Source organism: Hipposideros armiger, unplaced genomic scaffold (assembly GCF_001890085.2).
Source record: "Hipposideros armiger isolate ML-2016 unplaced genomic scaffold, ASM189008v1 scaffold_546, whole genome shotgun sequence".
Lineage (NCBI taxonomy): Eukaryota > Metazoa > Chordata > Mammalia > Chiroptera > Hipposideridae > Hipposideros > Hipposideros armiger.
The window spans coordinates 442,802-467,480 of NW_017731896.1; the positions used below are offsets into that span (position 1 = coordinate 442,802).

The following is a 24,679-nucleotide window of genomic DNA, read 5'->3' on the forward strand; positions in this document are numbered from 1 at the left end:
AATATGGTCTGTATGAAATTACTTAGATTGAGTGTTGATGGTGCATGTCTATGTTCCAGCATGAAAGGCGTTTTCTTATTTCTTATGCAGTTTTTCAATGCATTGTCTTAGTCTCAACTATTATCAATGACTTCCCCGAGTTTTTTTGTGTTTCATTTTTTTTTACTGTACATGACAGTTTAGGAGAGAAATTGGAGGAAACAAGTATGGTACTGGAGAATGTCAAAGTTTGAAGAGCAGCACCAACCAAGGGCAAAAGAATCTAGTGCAATGGCTTCTAAATTTTTAGAGTTTTATGGACCAATACAAAATATATATATATAGAAAAAGAAAGAAAAATGGGCTGGAATTAAGGACTGACACAGAATTGCAGTTTTTAATTTTATTAAAGAAGGATATCTAAAAATAAAACGAACAACAAACCTCTGTTATCTACTTTTATCATTTTATATAAGACATTTTGACACTTAAAAATAAGAAGGCGATCTCAGAATAAAGGACAAATTATTAAATTGAATAAATTTAACTTAAAAAAAATTCCTGTATAGTCGTTGGTTTTTTCATTTAGGTACAGACTTAGAAACTTTTGTAACAGAATGGCAGTGACTTCTGGAAACCACTGATGTAGGGTATTTCCAAATGCATTTTGAAAATGGCTGACTAAGCTGGATGAGGTGGTAAATACAGTGGGAACGGGAGCAATAGAGCTGGATAACTGGGAGGAAGGCGTCCAAGGGCCTGAGAACACAGGGAAACTGAAGAGCAGATTCTGCCCTCGTCAGCCAGTTAAAGAATGGAAGGATAATTGCTTCTGCTCAGAGAGGAAAATTAGTATCTTGGAGTTTAGAGGTGGAAGTTTTAGAAGTGAAGAGAAGCCAAAATATGACCTTGCTAATGTGATGCTTTGCAGAGAATTAAGATGGAGGTCACTTCATGGTAAGATTATCATTGTGAATGAATGCCATATGATGATGGTGATGGACTGGGAAAGAAGAGAAGCATATTAAGTGATCCATGATGCTGGAGTCACTAAGGAAATTATAAATATATCCAGATGTAGAAGATGATAAGTGTTGAAGTTAGAGTCAGTATACACTGATGTGGAGCAAGGACTTGGGAGCTGAGCCTCTTGGGGTCAAATTCAGGTTCTGCCCCCTGCTGTGTGGCTCTGCAGTCAAAAGTCAAAAAGTAAAAATTACTTGACTTTCTGTGCCTCACTATTATCTATAAATGAGAATAAAAATAGCATCTACTTCCTGGAGTCATTTAGAGGATTAAATGAATTAATATATGAAGTGCTTCAAATAATACCTAGCACATAATATGAAAGTTAGGCTATAATTCTACGGAGTATATGTGATGATGATGATGATGATGTTGATGATAATTAGATAGACTTGAAAGAGGGAGAGATGGTTGAGAAATCATGAGAAGACATGCTACTTTTTTTACTTTGTCAATCTCAGAAATGAAGTAAGGATTTAAAGGGAATTACCACCAGAAGAATGTCAGGTTTCATAGAGAGAGCAGGTAAGAGGATTTCTTTTAGAAAAACTAGGAGTTGGTGGATAAATTGTTCATCAGAACACTGGCTCTATAGAATAGAGTGGCAAATATTAGAGATGGAATGAGTTTTTTGGGTGTAGGTTAGTGTTGAACTAACAGGAATGGGACAGGAGTAGCAGCAGAGTGGAAGGTACTCCATCCTAGAACAGTAATCGTGGAAAATAGGAATGGAAGAAGCTAGAGGCTGCGCGGTAGCCAGGTGGGATACACTAGCTGGACTTTTCAGGGAGGAGTGCTGAATAGGCTGTATGAATTGTTAGAGGGTTGGGAAAACTAGCTGCTTGCCATACCTTTATACTTATATAATTTTTAAAAAAACATTTATAAAGCTTATAAAAATATAGAAAATTTAGGAAATAAAATTCACAGTTTTATTCATTTGCTCAACAATGCTATACCTACTATGTGCCAACCACTGTTCTAGGTGCTAGGGATACTGTAGTGAACCAAACAGAAGAATCTTCTTTGTGGATCTTATATTTTTATATATTTACTTATCTAAGTATAACTGTATTGATTGGAAAGCTGTGCATCCATGGGTATTTCTGGGGAAATTTCCCACCTTTTTTTTCCTTCAACAAATATTTACCAGATACCTGCCTTGCCAGGCACTGGAGATACAAAAATCAAGTTAGACACACTTCCTGCTGTAACATTACAGTGGAGAAAACAGAAAATGAAACATGCCATTAGAAACAGTGTTCTAGGAGCACATACTATAACCAGTATCTTTGAGGTCATAGAAGTTTATTTTTATTTTATTTTTTTTACTTGAGAGAGATGTGTAGACTGAGACTTGAAGAGTAAGTAGAGGTTAGCCAAATATAGAAGTGGGGGAGGGGGAGAAAGGCAATTTCTGGCAGAGAGAACAGCATGTTGAAGGACTAGAAAGTGATTTAGTTTGGCTGGAATTCAGACTTGGAGGGGTTGGGTTTGAAGAGATGGAAGCAGGACCTGGTTTTGAGGCTTTTGCAAACTGTCAGGATAGAGTCCAAACTCTTCAAATGTAATGGGAATCTATACAAAGATTTTAAAAGGAAATTTGTATGATCAATTTTATGTATTAGAAAGATTATTAGTTGTAGTATGGAGAGTTACTTGAAAGACTGCAGTTTGGTGGTTGTGAAAGCAATGCAGATATAGATGATGGCAGTTGGGACCAGGGTCCTGGTAAGGAACTTCTCGGTAGGCCTGGAAAAGAGAAGACAGATTTGAGAGGAATTTAGGAAGAGCTTAAGTCTAAGAATGTCACCGGTGTTTCTGGCTTGTGCCTTTGGGTACATGGTGTCATCATTAACTAAGATAGGGACTTGGGAGAAACAGATTCAGTAGGGTGGAGTTTTCATTCATTCTTGGACTTGTTGAGTCTGAATTGTAATGTAATAGAAGGCAAGAAGATAATACATGTATGCAGAGAACTTGGGACTTGGGAATAAAGATTTGGGAGGAATCAACATGTAGATGGAAATTGAAGGGATGGGAGATCACTTAGGGCAAGTGTGGAAGTTGGGAGGGGGACCTACTGCAGAAGCTGAGAGGAAGGATCTGCAAAGTTATGCCAAAGAAGGTCTTAGAGGCGGAATGAAAATCAGGGGTATGCTGTCACTTATGCCATGGTAAGAGACTGTTTCAAGAAGAAAAAGAAGTGATAAACTGTGTTTTTTTCAGAGGCAAAATTAGACAAGGACTAAAAGTGTTCGTTGGATTTAGTACTAAGGAAGTTGTTAATGACCTTGCTGAGAGAAATTTATTACAGTTAAGAGGTGAGGAAGCAGTCACAGTGAATGAATGGGGACAACTCATTCTTTTAAGTTTGTCTAAAGGTATGCAGCTAGAGATTTATAGTTGGAGTTGAACTTGACCTTTAGTGGAGAGCTCTGTTTTAAAGATAAGAGGATTGAACATATTTAATATTTAACTCCAATAGGAAAGAATGGATAGAAATTGAAAGATTGAAGAAGGATCAATATTGGTGCAGTTACTACTAAGCAGGTACAGAAAATAAATGATTATTCTCTCAGCTGAACAAATTTAGGGAGGAGGAGAATGGCTCAGGCCTAACAGACACTCGGCAGCTTAATTTACAAATGAGAATACTAGTTTTATACCTGTCCAGGGGTTAGAAAATGTCATGGTTTGTCTACGTGTTCCTTTTTTCCTTAGGAAAACCATATACATGAGAAGCAAAATTATAACCTGAAGGTCACTCTGTGAGCATGGAATCAGCAAGGGGAGTTAGTTGGATATTTTTAATGGCAAATGAAGTCAACCTGTTAATAATGCATCCAACTTCACTTTAGGGCAGTAGCTCCCTCGTGGACCAATCAGTGTGTGCCTGGTTGGGGTCTGCTCCCTATTGGACAGTGTGCATGATTGCTGCCAGTTTTTACTTCTCCAACTCACCTTTTTTCTCCATGAAGGCCCCTTTTCGGCCTACTCTTTCTGTCTTAAGTCTATCCATTGGATTTTAGATGAGTCTTTCTGCTTTTTTTCTAGAGACATTCTTTGTCTTTTCATGGTTTCTGCAACCATTTGTTTTATTCTGCTATTAGGTATTGATTTTATTAATACAACTTTGACTTTTCACGTTTTTTTTTTTCTATTTAATGTATTTGTGTAAATTGCCTGTTGCCTTTCATTAGTACTTTTTGTGAGGGTGGGAGTGGAGAAAAGAGGTATGAATAAGTGTTAAGCTCTTTTTTCCTCAAAGAAGAATGAAAATGCTGTTTCAAGGATAATTATCAGTTATCTAAAAATATAATAAAAGAAAGCTATTTTCTTTTTAGAAGATTCATTTATTTATTATTTATTCCTTAGCATGACTATATGAAAAAATAAGGTTTTCCTGAAGATGAGGCGACTGAATCGGAAAAAAACCTTAAGTTTGGTTAAAGAGTTGGATGCATTTCCAAAAGTTCCTGACAGCTATGTAGAGACTTCAGCCAGTGGGGGTACAGGTGAGTATCGATTCAAATGAAAACTCCTTCATTAAGTGCAACTTCTGAGTGCTCCAAGCAACAACATGCAGAAGTGTGGCCATGAGGAAGAACTCATCAATGGATTGTGCAATAAATTTGTAACTGTCTGTCCTCATGTCACACTATTTGTCCTAATTTTATTCTATATATATATTCTCCTTGGCATCTAACTCAGTGCAGTCTGTGCAGTTAGCAGTGTTTATTAAAATGTTACTGAGAAAGTTAATCCACTTTTACTGTTGTGGTGCTGTTGAGTTATGTATAATTATATTAATAAGATCATTACATATAAATAGAATTGAAGTTGGAAGAAGTTATTTAATGATGTGAAACTGCTTTGGTCCTATTTGGTTAAGAATAAATCAATTTAGACATTACAATAAAAGCTATTAAATTTCCCATTACTGGAGACTTCGGAAGCCACTGTGTGGATTTAAATCCCACCCCCTCCCCTTCCTAACTATTATACTTGACTTTCAGGAAGTTAATCTGTCTTTGCATTAGTTTCTTCTTCCATGAAATGGGGATGATATCAGTATTTGCCTGGTAGGGATGCTGCAGTGATTAAGTAAGTTAATATTTATAAAATGTTTAGAGCAGTGCTTGGTACAGAGAGAAGTATTTGTTAAATAAAATAAATAAATAATGAAATATACAAGACAATTATGGAACTATAACAATATTTACTATTATTTCTTTCCCCATGAAGAGCTAATAAAATAATGTTTCACGTAAGATTGACATTTCATTTGGTAAAATGTGTACTAAGTTGCTTGCTATTTCTAATCTCTTGTGCTTAAATTGTGTTAACAAAAATAGTGCAAATTCTTGTTGCAGAAGCCATTTTAAGTGTGTTTGACATAGTACATGATAGTTCTTTCCTTTTTGTCAGATCTTTGATTTGCTTTTATAAAAAATGAAATGGTTAGGAGATTTCAAAGTAGACAAGAGATACGAGTTTCATTAGCAATGTGGAGATGTTTTTACGTTTCTGGCACACAGATCGTTGTGGCTTCTCACTTTTCAGTATCTAAAAAATAGGCTTTTTGTGGGGGAGGGCGGCAGGCATGGATGCATTTTAAATTATGGGGAGACTACTTTCAAAGATGTATTGTAAAACTTATGCTTACTTTGATTATTATATCTGTGACACTATTACATATAAGAAAGTAAAAGTTTTGTGTCTTGTAAAATTTTGGCAAATCTGTTTAGTGAGAGAGGTTCTTTGAAAAAATAAAATGCTTTGTCAATAATACAAATGTTTGTGTTCATTTTTGTGTTCATCTTTTTTGAGCTGTTTTAAAAAATCTATAATGAACATTTTAAGGAAAACCTTTTACAGTATTCATTTACATGGAAATAACATTAAGGCATTCATTGGTAATTTTAATCTCACGTAAAATAGTTTCCTATTGTTTACCTTTTAAAAATTGTTTTAATTCTGTTTTTCTTTTTTGTTTCATTTCTTAGTTTCTCTAATAGCCTTTACCACTATGGCTTTATTAACCATAATGGAATTTTCAGTATATCAAGATACATGGATGAAGTATGAATATGAAGTAGATAAGGACTTTTCTAGGTAACTTTTTTACTTCTTGAAATACTTTAGATATTGTTATAAAGATAAATTGTTATAAAGATAACATGCCTGTTATAAAAAATGTCTAACCTTTTATACTTGGTTTATTTTAGTTCTGAAGAAACAGTTTTGATAAGTTCTTAGCAATTGCATTCATTAGGTGAAACATTTTAGAATCATTTGAATACGGGTTAAATTCTAAAAGCGTGGTCCTCTGACTTAATATGCACTTGTTTAAAAAGGTTAAGAGAACATAATATGTTTTTTCTTAGATGTTGAAATGGTGGGAATTGGTTAATGTTTTGAAACTGTTTACTCTTTAGATTTTCAAATAGCTTACTGATCTATGTGAGTTGGAAAATAAATTGTCTCAAGATACATTGTATATGCTTATAACTTGATTTTTATAAATTATATCTAAATTAAATTGTAATGTAAATAACATTTAAAACTTTGAAGATGTAGTATTTTAATTAGAACACAAATTGTACTTTATATCATTTGGATTTTTTAATTGATTGAAGATAATGGGTTTATAATATTAAAGTTGTACTAGATAGGGGAGACATTTACTTCTCCATTCCAGTTCCAGCTCTGCCATTTACTAGCTGTGTGACATTAGTGAAGTTACTAAATCTGTATCTATATGTGCTTTAGTTTCGATTTCTATTAAATGGTGATAATAATTATAGTACCTTTCTCATGTTGTTAATGAGAAATAAGTCAACATTTGTAAATTGCTGTGTAACCTTCAGTAAGTCACACAAGTGATTTCTTTTGGGCTTCAGTTTTTCCATTATAATTTGAGTATTATTCTTGATAACATTAGTTTTCAAGGAATATGTTGTTTTTCTTATTTTGTTTGTTTTTATCACCAATGAAGCACTTTTTTTTTTCCTAAATGCAGCCTTACGTAGTTCACCACGTAAGCATAGTGAGGATGCCCAGAAGCTTATCTACTTGGTCTTATCCTCTAATTTCTATATCATCTCCTGGGCCTAAACCCCAAGGTTGTTTGGATCACAGCTTGAACACTAGACAACTCTAAGACTCTATGAAGCTCTAAAAATTTATTAAAACCAGATGCAAATTATTAGAGTGAAAAAATTTTTGATAGGAAGCACAGGACAAGACTGATTGATTTTACTCGTTGTTATTCATGGTGCTTCAGTAATTCTAATATTTCAAAGTTAATTCTATTTGAATTCATCATTAGAAAATAAAGCATTGGTCCAGCCTTTTAAAAAGGCCGTATACAAAACTTTAAGTATCAGAGGGTTTTTGTTTTGTTTTGTTTTGTTTTTTGGCAGTTTGGTTGCGTTTATCCTGAGTTACACAGACCTGGTTTCCAGTATGCCATTTCAATGGTGATGTGATCTTAAGCCAGGCATTTACACTGCCCCTGGACACCACTGGCTTATCTACAGAACTGTGAAGCTGTCCACTGTATAGGTCCATGGTAAAGAATAAAGAAGACAGTATTTGTAGGGAATCAGGCATGATGCCTGATGGATGGTATTTATTTGATAAATAGAGGAGATAGACTTGCAATTCCTAACTCTTGATTTTGAAAGTTTTAAAGGAATATTCTTCATAAGGTTTATGGAAACAAAGGTTAAGACTTTTTCCTGAGTTGCTTAGAGTTATTAATTGTAGAGTTGCCATTATTAAATTAGAAGGTGCTGTATTAAAAACCTATGAAATCAGAAAGGCATTTGGAATGATTGCAAAATAGAATTCTAAAATGCCTTCTTTTTGGTCTTAAGAAATGCTTTCCAAGTTCTAAATGACATATTTTATTCTCCTTGAAATCCAAGTTTTTCATAGATCAGTTGATTTATATTTCTCATGTTTTGTTGATAAATGGGTAGGTACCAATGTTTCCTTTCTGTCTTTTAGCAAATTGAGAATCAATATAGATATTACTGTTGCCATGAAGTGTCAATGTAAGTACACCTTTAACTTGATGAATCCATATGTAGTTATGGTTTAAACAATTGCTAGTGAAAAGTAAAAACCACTGGTTGTGCTTTAACTTTATTTTTCATTTATGATGCTATTGCAGTGTTATTTAATAATGCAAGTTGTTTTTTCCCCAGCTTCTATTCTTTAAATTTCTTCTCCATAAAGAGATTTAACTTTCACATTAATATAATTAAAATAAAAGAAATTGAAAGAAGTTTTTGTGAATCAGAGTTTTAGGTTAGGTATATTCTTTATTTCTTTCTTGTTTGGAGTACTAGGTTTTATACCCATGTTCCAGAAACATATCCTGTTTCATTCTCTCAGTTTACCACCCTCTACTGTTACTCTTGCATATTAAAATACAGATCCAAGTCTTTTAAGTCAATAGTGATATTACCCTTTTCTATTTTCTTTACTAGCTTCACTTGATTATATTGGTAGAAGTGAAAAAACATTAATATGACAGATAATGTTTGAATTAGTATTGCTTTCAAAAGTAAGGATGCCTTTGCATGAAAGTTGTCTTTTAAATTACTGCCTGAAAAGTAGAGACCAAGAATTCAGTAGTTCACACAATATTTTTTAAGGTGTGAAGTATTAGTATCCAATTATAGAAATTAATTTCTGGGACATTTCATTTCAGAACAACCTTAAATCTTTTTTCCATTTATTTTTCCTTATGTCAGTGGTTTTAAGAGAAAAGAAACACTTTGTATCTAAATTATGACCTAGTGTTAATACTAAATATGTCATATTTTACCTTATTTTGGATGTTTCAATACAATTAAAGTTTTAGCCTTTTTAGAATAAGCTTTTTCCATTTGTTGATTTTTAAAAAGTTATCAGTAGCTTTGCCTTAAGATTTCTTTTAATCTCTAAAAATAATTGTAATTAATATTTTGGTTAGCAGCCAGTTAGTACTTGTGATTGGGCTCTTGCCAATTTTTGTAAAGCTCTTCAATTCCTTAAAGTTTATGCTTTTTACCATGAGATTCTGAGTCATCTTTTTACTGAGCAAGAAGTAGAAAAAGCATTATTTTTGTCATAAGCTCTACCAAAAGTATATAATGCTACTTGTTAAACTTTTGAACAAATAAGCAATATAGGAAAGTGATTTTTGTTAGTCATCTTAATTTGTTAGTTTATATCAGATATAGTTTGACTCAGCATAGAATGTAAAACTTCTAATTTTTTAAATCTTTTTTTTAAACTTCTAAATTTTTTATGTAGATGTTGGAGCAGACGTATTGGATTTAGCAGAAACAATGGTTGCATCTGCAGATGGTCTAGTTTATGAACCAGTAAGTTTTACTTATACGTTTTTTTAATAATATGGTTTGAGAAGTGGTCCCCTTGAAGGTAGGGTTTTTTGTTTTGTTTTGTTTTGTTTTTAAGATTTTTATTGGTGGGTGGGAACAGCGCTGGGGAATTGGGGCAAGGGGAACAGACAAGTTGCTGTCCTTTTTTGTTCTTCAGTCTAGTTGTGGAGGACGTTGCTTCACTGGCCCGAGTTGGCACCATCATTGCGCTCTTCCCGGGCGAGGCACATCAGTCGCCGGCTTCTGGACGGCCGCTCACTGCGGCTGCTGGCCGCTCACGCTGGCTGCTGGCTACACACGGTAGCCCATGGCAATCCACTGCAGCAGGGGCTGCAGCCTATGCCGTCACCAGCGACTCACGGCAGCCCAGCTCCAAGTTGAGCTGTTGTTCAGCATCTTAGCTGTAGAGGGCAGTGTCACACCCTCATATGTGGGATCCGAACCAGGGCCCTCTTGCGTCCCAAGCCAGCTCTTAACCAACGCGCCACTCGGCTGGCCCCCCCTTGAAGATAGTTTTGATATTTGCTTTTAGTTTTGCCTCAGCTAGTTTTTAAAATATATTTTCTTAATTGAAAAGTAATCTATATTCTTTATAAAAATTTAGGGTGAAAAAAGTTGTATCTGATACCAAATCATTGAGAAAACCATTCTTAGCATCTTGAATAAGGCTTACTGTCTGTTTTATAACCTAATTCTTACTTTATACTTTTTGTTAATGCTTTCTAAGAGTTTCTTTTTTTTTTCATAGTCGCTATAGTGATGAAATTTTATTCTTTCCTCTGATGATTTGGAAATTCTGTGTTCTATTTGTACTTCTACTTTTACCATATTTTAGTCTTCAAAAATGTTTGAGTTAAATTTCTCTTATCATACTCAAGAATGAAGCAGTATCTAAGAGGAGAAATTTCATATACATTTGCTTCCTTTTCTCTCTTACACCTTCCATTTCCCAAAGATAGTGAAATACTGACATTCTCTTATTTTCATAGCACAAGTTATATTTAATATAATTGATTTATCAGAAAACACCATCACATTACAGGGGCAGGTATGACATTACAAGGGCTGATGATAACAAGTTATGACCAGAGAACTAGCCCAAAAGTGGCTATCTATACAGCATAAAGCGCGGAGCTCCGAGCTGCTCTGAGCTGCTGACTGCTGCTCTGTTGGCATCATGATACTTATGTTTACCATGCATTCCTGAGTTCTTTTGTTTTCCATTATCCATTGCAAATCCTTCTATTAGCAAAATTGTAAAATGAGGACTAAAAATTGATAGAGGAGAATTAAAAGTAACTGAATGTATGGAGGTAAAAAAAAGAAACTCTTAGGTCAGTTTTGATACAAAATTATTTTTAGCTTAACAAAATACATGCCTTTTGATACATACTTTTTAAATAGAAATTTCTAAAAGAGTAACTTTGTTATTGCCACTCTTTTTTAGTTTCAGGTGTACAAAATAATGCAATAGTTTTGCTTTTCACCCCTCACAAAGTGACAACCTCCCTCCCCCAATCCACTGTTTCCCCACCCCCAGTATCATACATAACTATTACAATTCCATTGACTCCACTCCCCACACTGTACTCCACATCCCGTGACTACATATATATGTATATATGTATATATATATATATATGACTATATATATGACAATATACATGTAATATGACAATATATATATATATTATATATAATATAAAAAATATATATATATATATATAAAATTATAGTTGACATGCAATATTATTCAACGGCAGATTCAGATGTACAGTGCGTTGATCAGTGTCCATGAAGTGGTCTCCCTAACAAGACATGTGACCATCTGACACACTGGAAAATATTTACAACATTATTGATTATATTCCCCAAACTGTCTTTCCTATCCCTGTTGTTATTGCCACTCTTAACCTCTCTACTTCTAATTCCTGTATTCCCACTCAAAAATTTGATTTCACAGTGTAATTTTTTATGAGGTTAGGTACCTTACAAATTCAGGTACCATGTTATTGCATATTAAACTATTATCGGAAAATTTAGATCTAGACAATTATTATTAGACACTTTAACATTTGTATTACATGTCATACTATTTTACGAATAATTATTCAGCTTTACCACTCTGTGTTATTGTTTTTATTTTCTAACATTTCTAGTTTCTTTATTTTTGTTTATTATTTTATGGAGGGACTTTTTGAGACTTATCAGCAAGAATATGTGGCTTATGTTTAGGAGCTCTAGCGTGATTGCCATGTCATTCTGTTCTTCATGCATTAAGCTTGGCTGAGGATAGAATTCTTGCCTTATGGTGTTTTTCACTCAGAACTCTGTAGACATTCCTTCATTGTCTTCTGGCACAATTATTTTTTTCCTTCATAGTTAACATATTTACTTTATCTACTTGAATGCTTTTTTTCTTTTACTTGTCAAATTCAAATATTCTGTATATCCACTTTAGTTTTTTTGGTCCTTGGTGATCTTAATTTTTTTAAGCCTTTTTAGCTTGTTTGTTATAATGATGTTCAAAGCAATGCTTTTACCTCTGCTCTTTGAAATTATTATATGATGTTGAATTTTGTGGAGTGATTCTCAATATCTTTCTCAGCTCTTACATTAGATATATATTTTAAACTTTGCCTCTGAGTTGTGGGAGATTAGCTTGATCCAGCAGTATCAACCTCCTTTTCATTGCCTTCATTATGTTTTAAAATTCAGTGATTACACTTTCCACCTCTAATATATCACAGATCATTCCTTTTTTTTTTCTGTCTTCACAATGCTAGATCTCATTGGAAATAATTAGAAAAACAACATTTTTGTTCTTCTTTTTAGAAATGGTATCATAGAGGGAAATTAGCCATAGTACCTCATATCAACCACTTCCTTAAATTAATGAATCTTTTAATACAGGCATTGATTGATTGATTTTCTTATTTATCTTTAGAATGGGGAAATAAGTGGCCTATTAAATGATTGAGAGTTGAAATAAAGTATTATGTCAGTTCCTATCTCCACTCCCTTTTTTTTTTCAGACTTAGACCAGAAAAGACGAGTATATAATTAAGATATATGATGTTTCTAAGTCAAACCAGAGCCTCAGATGGTTTTGAAAGGAAGGAGGAAGTCACAAATGGGTCCAGGATGCTAGAGTGGTTTACCAGGGTACCCCAAATTTCCTTTTCTTTATTTGTTTTGACAGGGTAAATTTAGCTAGTGTAACTCTTTTCTTTAACTGACTCTCTTTAATGACTCTCTTCATTAGCAGCCAGCTGTGGCAATATTCTTGCTTAATTTAGAATAGTGTGTAGGCCATATATAAGCTAGGAAATAGCATTGCTGTGGATGGCCTTACCATGTGGTCCATGGCACTTGGCTGAACTCCTAAAAATGTCCCTAGGACAGAGACTGCCTCTTTGTCATGTGTCTTACTTTTATCACCTGTCTTCCTCTGTTTCCTCTGAATTGGGCATTTTACTTGCTGCCTACCTACATGGACTTTTTGTTCCATAAAATAAATTATGTGTTATGCTTTTTACTTAGTTTAGTCTCCCTTGTATTCTGTCTTGTATAAGTTCTTGAAAATTTCCAGCATGTGGATGCTAATTTAGAAGTATTTAAAATGATGATATAGATTGTGTCCTAATTTTTATATTTCTTTAGACATTGTGAGAATTTGGCTATGAGGAGACTTAATCATCTATAACTTATCCTTTAAAATTTATTTATGCTCTTTCTTTAGCATTTTCTTCATATTCAGAATGTCTGTCATTCCTACCGTTTTCTTCACATGTATTAAGTCCCTGATTTTGTTTATATATTTTTTTCTGGATAGATTGTGTCTCTAGCTAGATTTTAAGCTCCTGAGAAGCATTAACTTTGTTCTTTTTTCTTTAACGTTCACAAAATGTAAAGCATGATGTCTTGTAGGGATTCGGCACTAATGAATATGCTAGAATTATGTAATTGTGACAAGATCATTGATGATTTCATTGTAAACAGTTTCTGCCATCCCTTCCAATCATTTGTAGAATAGGAACGTTTTATTTAAAATTAACTGTCATATAATTAAAAGTCATGTCTTAGCTAGAAAGTTAGGAACTTAAAAATACTTAATTTTATACTTTTTATCAATTTTTAAATGTTCAACAATGTTTCTGATGAGTATTCATTTTCTTGTCCTTATTTATATGAAAATATTTAAGTAATATAAAATATTAAGTATTTAATATAATAAATATATTATTAATATAAAGTTAAAAGATAATTTTACTTGTGTTCAAATTGTTATTGCTTTAAAATACACTCTGAATATTAAAACTTAACCCTAATAACTTTACGTTTCCAAACCGTGATCTCACAATATACTGCGATAGTTATTATTTTGCTATTTGCTATGATATTACATTGCTATTCCTTTATTTAAATAAAATAATTATTTTTTAAAATATAGGAAAGCAAGGAATCTGGCAGAGCTGAGTTCATATACTGACGTTTAACCGTCTGTGAAAAAAAATTTTAACTTTTTGAGCGTCTTCCTTATATGCAAAAGGGAAAGAAGAACAACAAACTCATAAGGTTGTTATGAAGGTTAAGTGAAATAATGAATTAAGTAGCATAGTGCCTAACACAAAGTAGGCTACTCAGTAGTTCTTTTACCCCCTGGTGCTAAGCATTGTAAGCAGTTTGAGGAACTCAAAGGAAGAATCACATAGTACCTGCTGCCAATCATTTTAGTCACAAGGTAATGTGAGCTGTTGTTACATTCAGCCTCATCTGTTTGCCATGGTGTAGTTTACAGATATTAGCATTTTCTTTTAGTTCTATGGTGGGGAAAAGTTTGGGGAGTATGCTATAGACAAGTTAAGCAGAGGAGTAATAGAGTAATTTCATTGTAATAAAAAAGATGGGTGCAATTTAACCTGGAGCATATGGTTTATAGACTTTAGATAAGACATGATGGTCAAAATTGCAGGAGAGAAAGGTTCCATATTGGTGTAATTAGATTACCTTAGGCTCAGAGATAGAACTGTGTGATAGAATGAGGAATTCTTCCACTTTGATTAAAGAACAAAGATTTAAAAAGGTAGAGTAGTAGGTTACGGCCTGATTATAGAGGGATAATTAATATTAATAAGTTAAAAAGTAGAATTAATGTGTTTTGTTATGTAATGCCTTTATGAAAATCAAAAGTGAACTTTTTGTTGCCAAATTAAATTGTGGATATTGCCATAAACCATGAGAAGCTTGCATATTTCTCTCTTATGCTATAAGTAGCCAAGTCTCATTTTGAATTGATGAAGATAGTGCCTAAATACATTTTTTTGAATTATTCTTTATTGACTAATTAATACATTTAAGAATTACAGTGCCATTGTTTACCTCATTTTCAAAAATTGTGGATTTCATCATGGTGTTATGCCGGCAGGAATATGGACTTGGAAGCTTGAATACTATGCTTAGGCTGTGGGACTTTTTTTTTTTTTTTTAAATACTTGTAAATTTCATGCTGGCATCATTTAAATTATTTTAAGTCCTAAAATACTATTTTGTACATATGATAGATTACAAGTTTGTATCCATTCCCTTAAATGTAGGAAAATATTTGTGATTAGTAAAATTTTTTATACGATTTTTGAGTAAAAATGTCATATTTAAATTTTTTTAGGTTTACTTATAGATGATTAAATGTAAATCATGAATACTTGTTTTTAACAACACTATAAATTTGTTTCTTGTTCAAAGATAATTTTAAAATTTTTGACATAAAAGCCAAGAGAAATTGATAATGCTAATGATTATGTTTTCTTTTATTTCAGGTAATATTTGATCTTTCACCACGGCAAAAAGAGTGGCAGAGGTAATAAGTAAACAAAGTATTGTGGTCCATAGAAATCTAGATCACATTTTATTTGTGTTGTCTATTGTGAATTATTCATAGATTATCATATTTCTCTAGGCATTTCTTTGGATGAAATATTAGCAGAATATAGTATATAATATAGTCCTGATACTTGCAAAAATGTTACCAGATCTTAGGAAAGTCATGTATAATATTATCTCTAGTATACTTTGAATCATGAACACACTTAGTTTTTATTTAATATTATTAACTTAAAAAAAATTTTTAAAGCAACATATCATTGTTTAAAATTCAGTTTGAATAGAAAGGATATAAAGTAAAAGTAAAAGCCTCCTCCATCATTCCATAAACCTGTATATAGTACTACTGACTAGTGGTAATAATTACCAGTTAAATTTCCTTGTAGCCTTCTAGGAGTTTTCTTTTTGTATATAGTTTTCTGTACATTTGTATATTTGCTTATGTTATTTTTTCCTAATACAAATAGAATCATTCCAAGCATTCTATAATTGGCTTTTTTTCATCTAATGTAATGTTTTGTACATCTTCCCATTTCAGTACATAATAGTAGTACATTTTATGTATAAACTGTAGTTTATTGGATTGTTATTGATGGTTAGATTGCTTGTTAGATTCTAATATTAAAAGCAATGCTCAATGAAAATTCTTGAACCTGATTCTTTTGTGTGTGTGTGTGGGTAGTTTCTAGAAATAGAATTTCTCTTTCAGAGGATATTTAATTAACATTTTGATAAGTTCTTCATCACAAGGAAACATTTTAACTATGTGAGGTAATGATTGTTCACTAAATTTATTGTGGTAATCGTTTTGCAGTAGATACATATATCAAATCATATGTTGTGTACCTTAAACTTATACAATGTTATATGAAAATTATATCTCAATAAACTGGAAACAATTTTAATAGATAATGCCAAATGTCTTACCAAAATAGCTTCACTTACACTCCAAAACTATATGAGAGTACTTGTTTCTATACAGCCTCACCATCAGTGGGTATAACAAGACTTTTTTTTTTTTTTTGGTGCCAATTTGATGGGTGAAAAATGGTACTGCAGTTATTTTAATTAGTAGTTTTTTATGAATCAATTGAATATCTATGGGTTTTTGTTTTCCCATTTGTACATGTTTTGTGAAATTGCTCGGTCATACCATATACCCATTTTGCTTGGTTGTTGATTTTTTTCTTAATAACTAAATCTTTGTATTGGGTTGTCAGAAAAGTCATGACGCATTTTTGCAATGAAAAGCAGAAAAAATACATCATGACTTTTCTGACAACCCAATATATTAAAGAAATTAGTCCTTTGTTATATGTGGTTCCCCCACCCCCATTACCATAGATTGGTTTTTTTTTTTTTTTCTATTTGGTTTCTGGGCTGTCTTGAGTTTAGAAAGGCTTGATCTAATTTAAGATTATTACAAAAAAATATTTTTTACTTATCTTTTTAAAAAATTTTCTTTCTAGTCCTTAAGTATATTTCAAAGGCCTTTCTCCTTTTTTTTTTTTTTTTTAAACTGAGCCATCCTGCCACCTGTTGGCAGCTCAGCGGCAGCTCAGCTTGGGCTGGGCATCGAACTGCTGTTGCTCAAAGCTCACACTCTTGAGCGAGCTCTCAACCAACTGAGCCACTCGACCGGCCTTTTTCCTTTTAATTTCCCGTTTCAGCATTTGGAGAGATATTGAAATTAAAGTTGAAATCAAATGTAGTTGAACAAAGAAAGTGAGTGTTAGATGTCTCTGGGCTTCTAGTGCTTTTAGTAGAAAGCCATCTAGAGGTGAAATTAGTTATTTAATCTACACATATTAAAGTGAGAAGTCACCTTTCATCTGGAGTTTTTTCAAGATTAGTAATAAATGGGAGAGAGATTGTGGTGTTCCTATTAAATGTTAGACTTTTCCCATCATAGAGTTTTCCATGTACCTTCATATTTAGAATATAAGCTTGGATATTTATTGGTATATTTGAGGTAAAAGTTACACACACACACACACACACACACACACACACACACACACACAGAGCCCCCTGCATACAGTTTGATGTCATCAACCTTTTTTCCACTGCCCAGCAGTAAAAGTTGAACTCTGGAAATATAAGACATACAAAAATATGAAGCTTTCAATTTTTGCTAGCACTATATACAAAGATTTTAAGTGTTGAGATGTATAAATCTGAACATGGTACCTGGCTTCTTGAAGCTTCTAGAGAATGGTTCTGCTTCTAAACAAATATTCTTGAATGGACTAGAGATATCCAAGGCCTGAATAATTGTACTTACCATGTTCTTTAGAGTTTGCTTAGAGATTTAAGTTTTCTCTCAATTGTTGTTCTACTTTCTTAAAATATTTGGCATCCTAATTAATCTCTCTCCAGCAGTATAAGTCTCAAGCCTTTCTGATTTCTGCTTTTTATTTCTAGATTTAAGATTTATTTTGGACTAAATTTATAGTCTAAAAATGACTTGTTATTTTAAATAGGTCTGTTTTACCAGTGTTTTTAGTAGATGGTGCATAAGTATTTTATCTCACTTGTACTTCTAGAAAATGTATATTTTATCATTATTGTGGGATGTGAAGTATTATCAGATTTACATTTGCTTCCTTTTATAAGTGCCTGTATATGTTTACAATCTTTTCCAAGTTATTTATATATCCATTTAAAGACTTTATCTTTTAGAGTAGTTGTTGGTTCACAGCAAAATTGAGAGAAAAGTAGAGTCCTTCTCCCCACACATGCACAGCCACCACCATTATCAACATCTGACAGTGGAGTGGTACATTTCATACAATCTTTGAACCTACATTGACATGTCATTATCACCCAAAGGGCATAGTTTATATTATGGTTTGCTCTAAACATTCAATGAGTTTTTGACTAATGTATAAATGACATGCACATTACAGTACATGTACTAATAGTATCCATTATAGTATCTGTAGAATAGTTTTGCTGCCCTATAAATCCTCTGTGTTTTGTCTGTTCATTCCTCCTTCCTCTCTATGTATGTATAATTTTTATACTTGCTGAGTTTGAACTTTAATAAAGATGACTTTGAATATGAAAGATACAGAATTAAAGGAGGTAAAATAGGATTATATCTAAAGATACAAAGTTATTGCTAAAAATAATAAGAAATAATATGGCCCAGTGGTAGAAGTGTTAGAGGCAAAGCTTTTATTCTTGGTTTTGTTGTTTGGGATAAGTAATTTCATAAGTTATTGTGAACATAAGAATTTTGTAAAATAATTTTTAAGCAACTAATCTTTGTGTCTAGGTATTTTTAAAAGAATATTTAAACATGGGTTCTCAAATGTATACTTTGTTCTTTATAATCCTTTTTATGTCTTAAATGATGATATTCTTTTTAAAAATTATAGGTAGAGTGGAATATTTTGTTTAGAATAGTCTTGTCATAGAATAAAGTTCAGTTTTCTTTGGAAAAGTAGACACAGGTATTAAATGGCACTGTGGTTGGTTTGTCATGAGAATCGAATGCTTGTACTATGGGTTTGTACCCCAGTAATCTCCCACTTTAAGTCTGTGAGATCTTTATGTGGCCCCTTATTTATTTTTTTTGTACCTACACCACTTTATTCAATGCCTGACAAAAAGTAAGAATTTTGTAATTGTTGCATGCATGCATGCAAGATGAATTTAGATATTCAGATGAGCAAAAGCTGCTTATGGTGACTGAGACTGCACGTCCATTATTGATGAAATCAGACAGGCATATTATGGAGCCCAGCTGTGAGACCTGGAGCTACCCTACCTCACTTTTCCTGCTTTCAAGGAAAATGACCAAAGAAAACTTGGTACTCTATTTTAGAATAAAGTCCTGTAATAATAAATTCATGGCTTAGCTAAGTCAGCTAACCACTCTTATTTTTTAAAAAGCATTGGCTTTCATTGTGTACCTTACCGTATTTATAAACTATTGTTTGTTTGTTTTGTATTTAGAATGCTGCACCTGATTCAGAGTAGACTGCAGGAAGAACATTCACTTCAAGATGTGATATTTAAAAGTGCTTTTAAAAGTTCATCAACAGCACTTCCACCAAGGTGAGATTTAGATCTTATATCCCCAACTATTTAGTATGAACTTACTTTGACATAATTTTGTTATTGATTTAGTTCTATGAATCTCATTTCTTAGAGAAAATCTTTATCATTCTATATGATAAATATGTCTTTCTACTCTTAAATTTATAGCCTGTGATATTCATCAATATTATCACAAATAATATTACAGCTGATCTGTGAACAACATGGATTTGAACTATGCAGGTCCACTTATACACAGATTTTTTTCAGTAGCTCCCTGTACTGTTTTCTGTCTGTGGTTGGGAGTCCACAGATGAGGAGGGCTGATTGTATGCATTGATCTACACCATTTTATATAGGGGACTTGAGCATCCATGAATTGTGATATCCTGGGGTGCTGGAACCAATCCCCCGCTGATATCAAAGGACAACTGTGTAGTTAAGTTTTGGGAGAGTCAAAAACTATATGTGGACTTTCAGCCACACGGTGGTCAGTGCCCCTAACACCCACATTGTTCAAGGGTCACTGTATAACTATTTCATTTTTATTTGATTTTACTCTTTTATATGTGTTTGGTATACCACTGTATACCAAATTGTATTGGTTTTTTTTTAAAGATTTTTTTTATTGGGGAATTGGGGGATGGGAACAGCGCTGGGAATTGGGGGAAGGGGAACAGACAAGTTGCTGTCCTTTTGTTCTTCAGTCTAGTTGTGGAGGATGTTGCTTCACTGGCCCAAGTTGGCACCATCATTGCGCTGTTCCCGGGAGAGGCAGATCAGTCGCTGACCTCTGGATGGCCGCTCACTGCGGCTGCTGGCCACTCAAGCTGGCTGCTGGCTACACACGGTAGCCCATGGCAACCCACTGCAGCAGGGGCTGCAGCCTACACCATCGCCGGCAACTCACGGCAGCCCAGCTCCAGGTTGAGCTGTTATTCAGCATCTTAGCTGTAGAGGGCAGTGTCACTGGCCCTCATATGTGGGATCCGAACCGGGGCCCTCTGGCGTCCCAAGCCAGCTCTTAACCAACGCGCCACATGGCAGGCCCTGTATTAGGTTTTAAGAATAAATAAATTGCATTTATAATTATGTATAAATTTTTATTAGGAATTCTGTGTGTTTTTTTTCTATTTTCTAGATTAGAATAGCTATTATTTGGAAATACTATAATAATAGAAAATGATCATTTACATGTAAAACTCCAGAGAGGTTTTGCATTTGCTTGGGAAGAAAATGTCATTGCTATTTGAGTTTAGATGGCATGTCCTTCTCTTTCCTTGTTCTTATTTCCATCCTCCCCTGCCCCCTAAAGTAACAAAAACAGATAATGAAAGTATGTCTTTATTGGATTAATTCTTTACTTTTAGTCTTTCTTCTATTATTGGACTTAGACCTCTGATTAGATTTGAAGAATCATGGAATTTTAGATTCGTGTAAATATAATACATAAAATAATTATGTAATTTTTTTCATTTTATAGATGTTTGCTTTTTTATGAATGTATAGACTTCAAAAAACTGTGCTACATTTGACATTTATAACATTACCTAAAAATTGATCTGTAGGGCTTTTGTTTCCCTCTACTAAATGTTTTCACCACGAAGTGGTGACTCTACTGAATGTGCTGTAAGCAATTCTAACATATCTTGTTGTAATAGGGAAGAGGATTCATCACAGCCTCCAGACGCGTGCAGAATTCATGGTCATCTTTATGTCAATAAAGTAGCGGGGAATTTTCACATAACTGTGGGCAAGTATGTTCTTTTCACCTACTGAAAATACTTTAGACAAGTTGGGAGCTTGGTTAAAAGTAAATTCTTTGCTAATCAGATAATATATTACTAACTACTAAAGAACTGCTTAAAGTGTTGTGTATCTGTATTTTTGATATCTTGAGACTGATGTCCAGGGCTTTAATCTCAGGATAGAGAAGACTACTAACTTTCAAAACTACTTCAAAAGTTAAATAGTAATGCCATATTTTATATATTAAAGTAAATGAGCTATAGGTAAATATAAATTAAATTCTGCTTGCCAAATTTTAGTAATCAGACAGCTTTTACAGAGACATTTCATTAATTTATTCATTTTATTTGATGGTTTTAGGTTTTTGTTTTGTTTTTCCATTTGGCAATATCATCAAAATGTAATCTCTAGCTAATTTGAGACAAGTATTTTGATGTAGTTAGATATTCATAGTATCTGGGATAAAGTTAAATTAGGTAAAAGTTAAGGAAAAATATTAGACCATCTACCTTCACAAGCAGTATCCCAACATAGAAACTCTTATATAGTAAACATTTGATAAATTTCTGAACGAATAAATAGATTCTCTGATCCTCTCTCCCTCTCTCCCTTCCTTCCTTTCATCCATTTTGAGTTGCAAAGCTGAACAATTCTTCATTGTAAAAGACATTTTTTGAGTACTGCTATGCGCAAAGTACCATGCTAGATACTAAGGATGAAACTGAAAAAAAGAGAAAGGGTTTTTGGTCCTTATGGTGGTGACATTCTGTGAGAGAATCTAAACTTTAAACAGTGAATTACACTAGTGATTAATTATAATTGTATTGAAGCTATATAGGAGATGTATGGCTGATAAGAAACTATAACAAGGTACCTGACCTACTCTGTAAGTCAGCAGAGGCTTTATTGCAGAAAACGTGAATCGTGTTCAAACTAGTGGATGATTAGGAATTTTATATGTATATAAAGGCGAGAAGGGCATCCAGGCTGATGGAAAAGTTACAAAGCATGAAAGACAGTGGCTGGAGGGAGAGAGAGAGACAGACACAGCGACAGCGAGCGAGAGGGAGAAAGAATTAGACTTTTATGCAAAATTATTTCAATGTTTACAGTGATCAGATCAAACATTTATTTGTCTTTGTTGTCCCACTCTTAATGTTCATTCTTTGTTTTGTTACTGTGCCGGCACCCACTCTCCCCACCCTAACCTGGGAACTTCAGAATTTCTTGGTATCATACAGGCAAATAATAGTTGACGCAAAGAAATTTAGAAGATTTTATTGCACTTTTGGATACAAACAATATCCTACTCTAAAATTAACTGAAAGAGGGAAACTTTGACAAATATTGTGTGAGCCTCAATATTATGTGACCTTTGTTCCCAGTTTCACTTCTCTGTTCACGTGGGAACTCATACCAGCAATAAGAGAGGCCAAATGGAAATGCATTTGGTTTGTATCTTGTCTTTATCATCTCTCAGATATCCTGTAAATGAGGGGTGACCTCATTTTTTGGTACTAGGTTTGTCAAGTTCAATATTGATCTTTCTGAAGATCTCATGTTAATTCTCAGGCACAATATCATTGTCAACTGGATTATAAAGGAGAAATGAAAAGAACATGATTTATAACATAATATTCATTTCAATATGCAAACCCTTGAGCATGAGTACATGAGATAAGGTCATGAAGTAGTCAGATGCTTGCCACTTGTAGAATCATTACGTATATAACAGCTGTAAATGCGGACTGTTAACAGACGTATTAGCCACTCAGATATCATGAATATATTCTGTTGAGGAAATGATATTCTGAAATAGTGAACTACTCATTGTAATACTGTGGACAACACAAAATATAACACTCCCTCTGTTTCCTGGGAACTTTAGTGTATATTGCAACTACAGCAAAGTACTTTGTATAGCAATATGGAGTTCAGTTCTAGACTCAGATCATTCTACATAAGTTTTTAACCTACACAAATGACACTTAGTGTTTGGAAGTCATGCAAGATGTAGGATAATATTTTTTTGTGTGAAACTGTCATTGCATTGTAGGATGCCTTGCTCCCCTGGCTGCTAAAAGCAACTAAATGCCACTAAATGCCAAAAGCATCTTCTCCCCAGCATTTGTGATAACCAGAAATGCCTTCCCCCAGTGCCCTTCAAACAACCTTTTCTCCACTGAAAACTATGTGGAATAATATATCATAGCACATGAAAAATATATGAAATTCAAATTTCAGTATCCAAAAATGAATTTTTATTGGAACATAGTTTTTTTGAAGTTTGTGAAAATCTGTATTTTCTCCTTTTATGTATCTGTTTACATAATATCTTCAGTTTTGCATCTTGGGCCACAAAGCCTAAAATATTTACTGACTGGCTCTTTACAGAAAAAGTTTGCCAACCCCCATTTTGTTGTGTACTTAAATCATAGGCCAACTATGTTCTTATATTATTTTTATTGTATTAAGAAAATTATATAACTTAAGATCCCTTTTCTGATTCTAATTAGTTATATATTTAAATGTTATTACTTTAATCTTTTTTTCCTCCTTTCAGGGCAATTCCACATCCCCGAGGTCATGCACATTTGGCAGCACTTGTTAACCATGACTGTAAGCCGTTTCTGAAATTTTTTTCCATGAATGTGTCCTTGAAAAAAAAGTGTGTTTTTATGTTTTAGTGCAGGTGCAAGGGACTTTGAAAGTAGATTATTTTGAAAACAGATATCCAAAAGAGAATATAAATGATTAAATTGATTGACCTTAATCCATTTTCTCTTGTCTTGAAGCTACATGAATTTCAATTTAGTCATGGCTCAGAAATTCCTGAAGTTAGGGAGGAGGGCTTTGGTGTGCTTTATATCACTTTGTACACATTTCTGTTAATTTTTATGGATATGGAAGGAAATATATTTGAAGTTTATTTCAATATGTAAATCTAAATATGTACTTATACACATGTACATATAAAGTATGCAAGATTCTTGTAATGATTGTCATAAAACTTAATTTTCAAAGTTTGCTTTAGAGAACAAAAACAAGTAACAAATTCCATAAAAAGTCAGTTTGGTCACATTTAGCAGTGTATTAAAAATATATCTGATCAGTTTCATTATTTGGCTTCATGGACATCATCCTAGTTATTCTGACAACACAATCCTATTATTATGTGATGATTTAGACCAGGAAAGACTTATTTTTTGGATTATCAGTATTAGACGTAATCTTATTTCTCAGGTGTTAATTTGTATGTAATCATGAAATTTGCAATAATAGCATTTTATCAGAATTGACTTACCCTTATACATTTAATTCCCACATATTTTTCTCAAAATTAATGTGATTTTAAATACTATATTATTATACCTGCAGATTTTAGATGTTTTCATTTGAGAGAGGATAAGAATGTGTACCAATCTGTAAAATGTGTTTTGAATAATATAATTTTTCTACTTACTTGGTTTTATTTTTTTGCCTCTTAGCATACAACTTTTCTCACAGAATAGATCATTTGTCTTTTGGCGAGGTTGTTCCAGGAATTATTAATCCTTTAGATGGAACTGAAAAAATTGCTGTAGATCGTAAGT

At 33.1% G+C, this 24,679-nt stretch overlaps 1 protein-coding gene across 1 annotated transcript in view; it reads left to right on the forward strand.

The window, feature by feature from the left end:
- Positions 1-3,478: 3,478 nt before the first annotated feature.
- The window catches only part of ERGIC2 (ERGIC and golgi 2), a 29,644-nt gene continuing 8,443 nt past the window's right edge, over positions 3,479-24,679 (forward strand). Inside the window, exons 1-10 of the mRNA XM_019668974.1 lie at positions 3,479-3,558; positions 4,384-4,523; positions 6,015-6,123; positions 8,023-8,069; positions 9,319-9,389; positions 15,227-15,267; positions 19,254-19,355; positions 20,999-21,094; positions 23,650-23,705; positions 24,575-24,673. Coding sequence (XP_019524519.1) covers positions 4,418-4,523; positions 6,015-6,123; positions 8,023-8,069; positions 9,319-9,389; positions 15,227-15,267; positions 19,254-19,355; positions 20,999-21,094; positions 23,650-23,705; positions 24,575-24,673 — 727 coding nt within the window. The 5' untranslated portion in view covers positions 3,479-3,558; positions 4,384-4,417. The remainder of the gene's footprint in view (positions 3,559-4,383; positions 4,524-6,014; positions 6,124-8,022; positions 8,070-9,318; positions 9,390-15,226; positions 15,268-19,253; positions 19,356-20,998; positions 21,095-23,649; positions 23,706-24,574; positions 24,674-24,679) is intronic.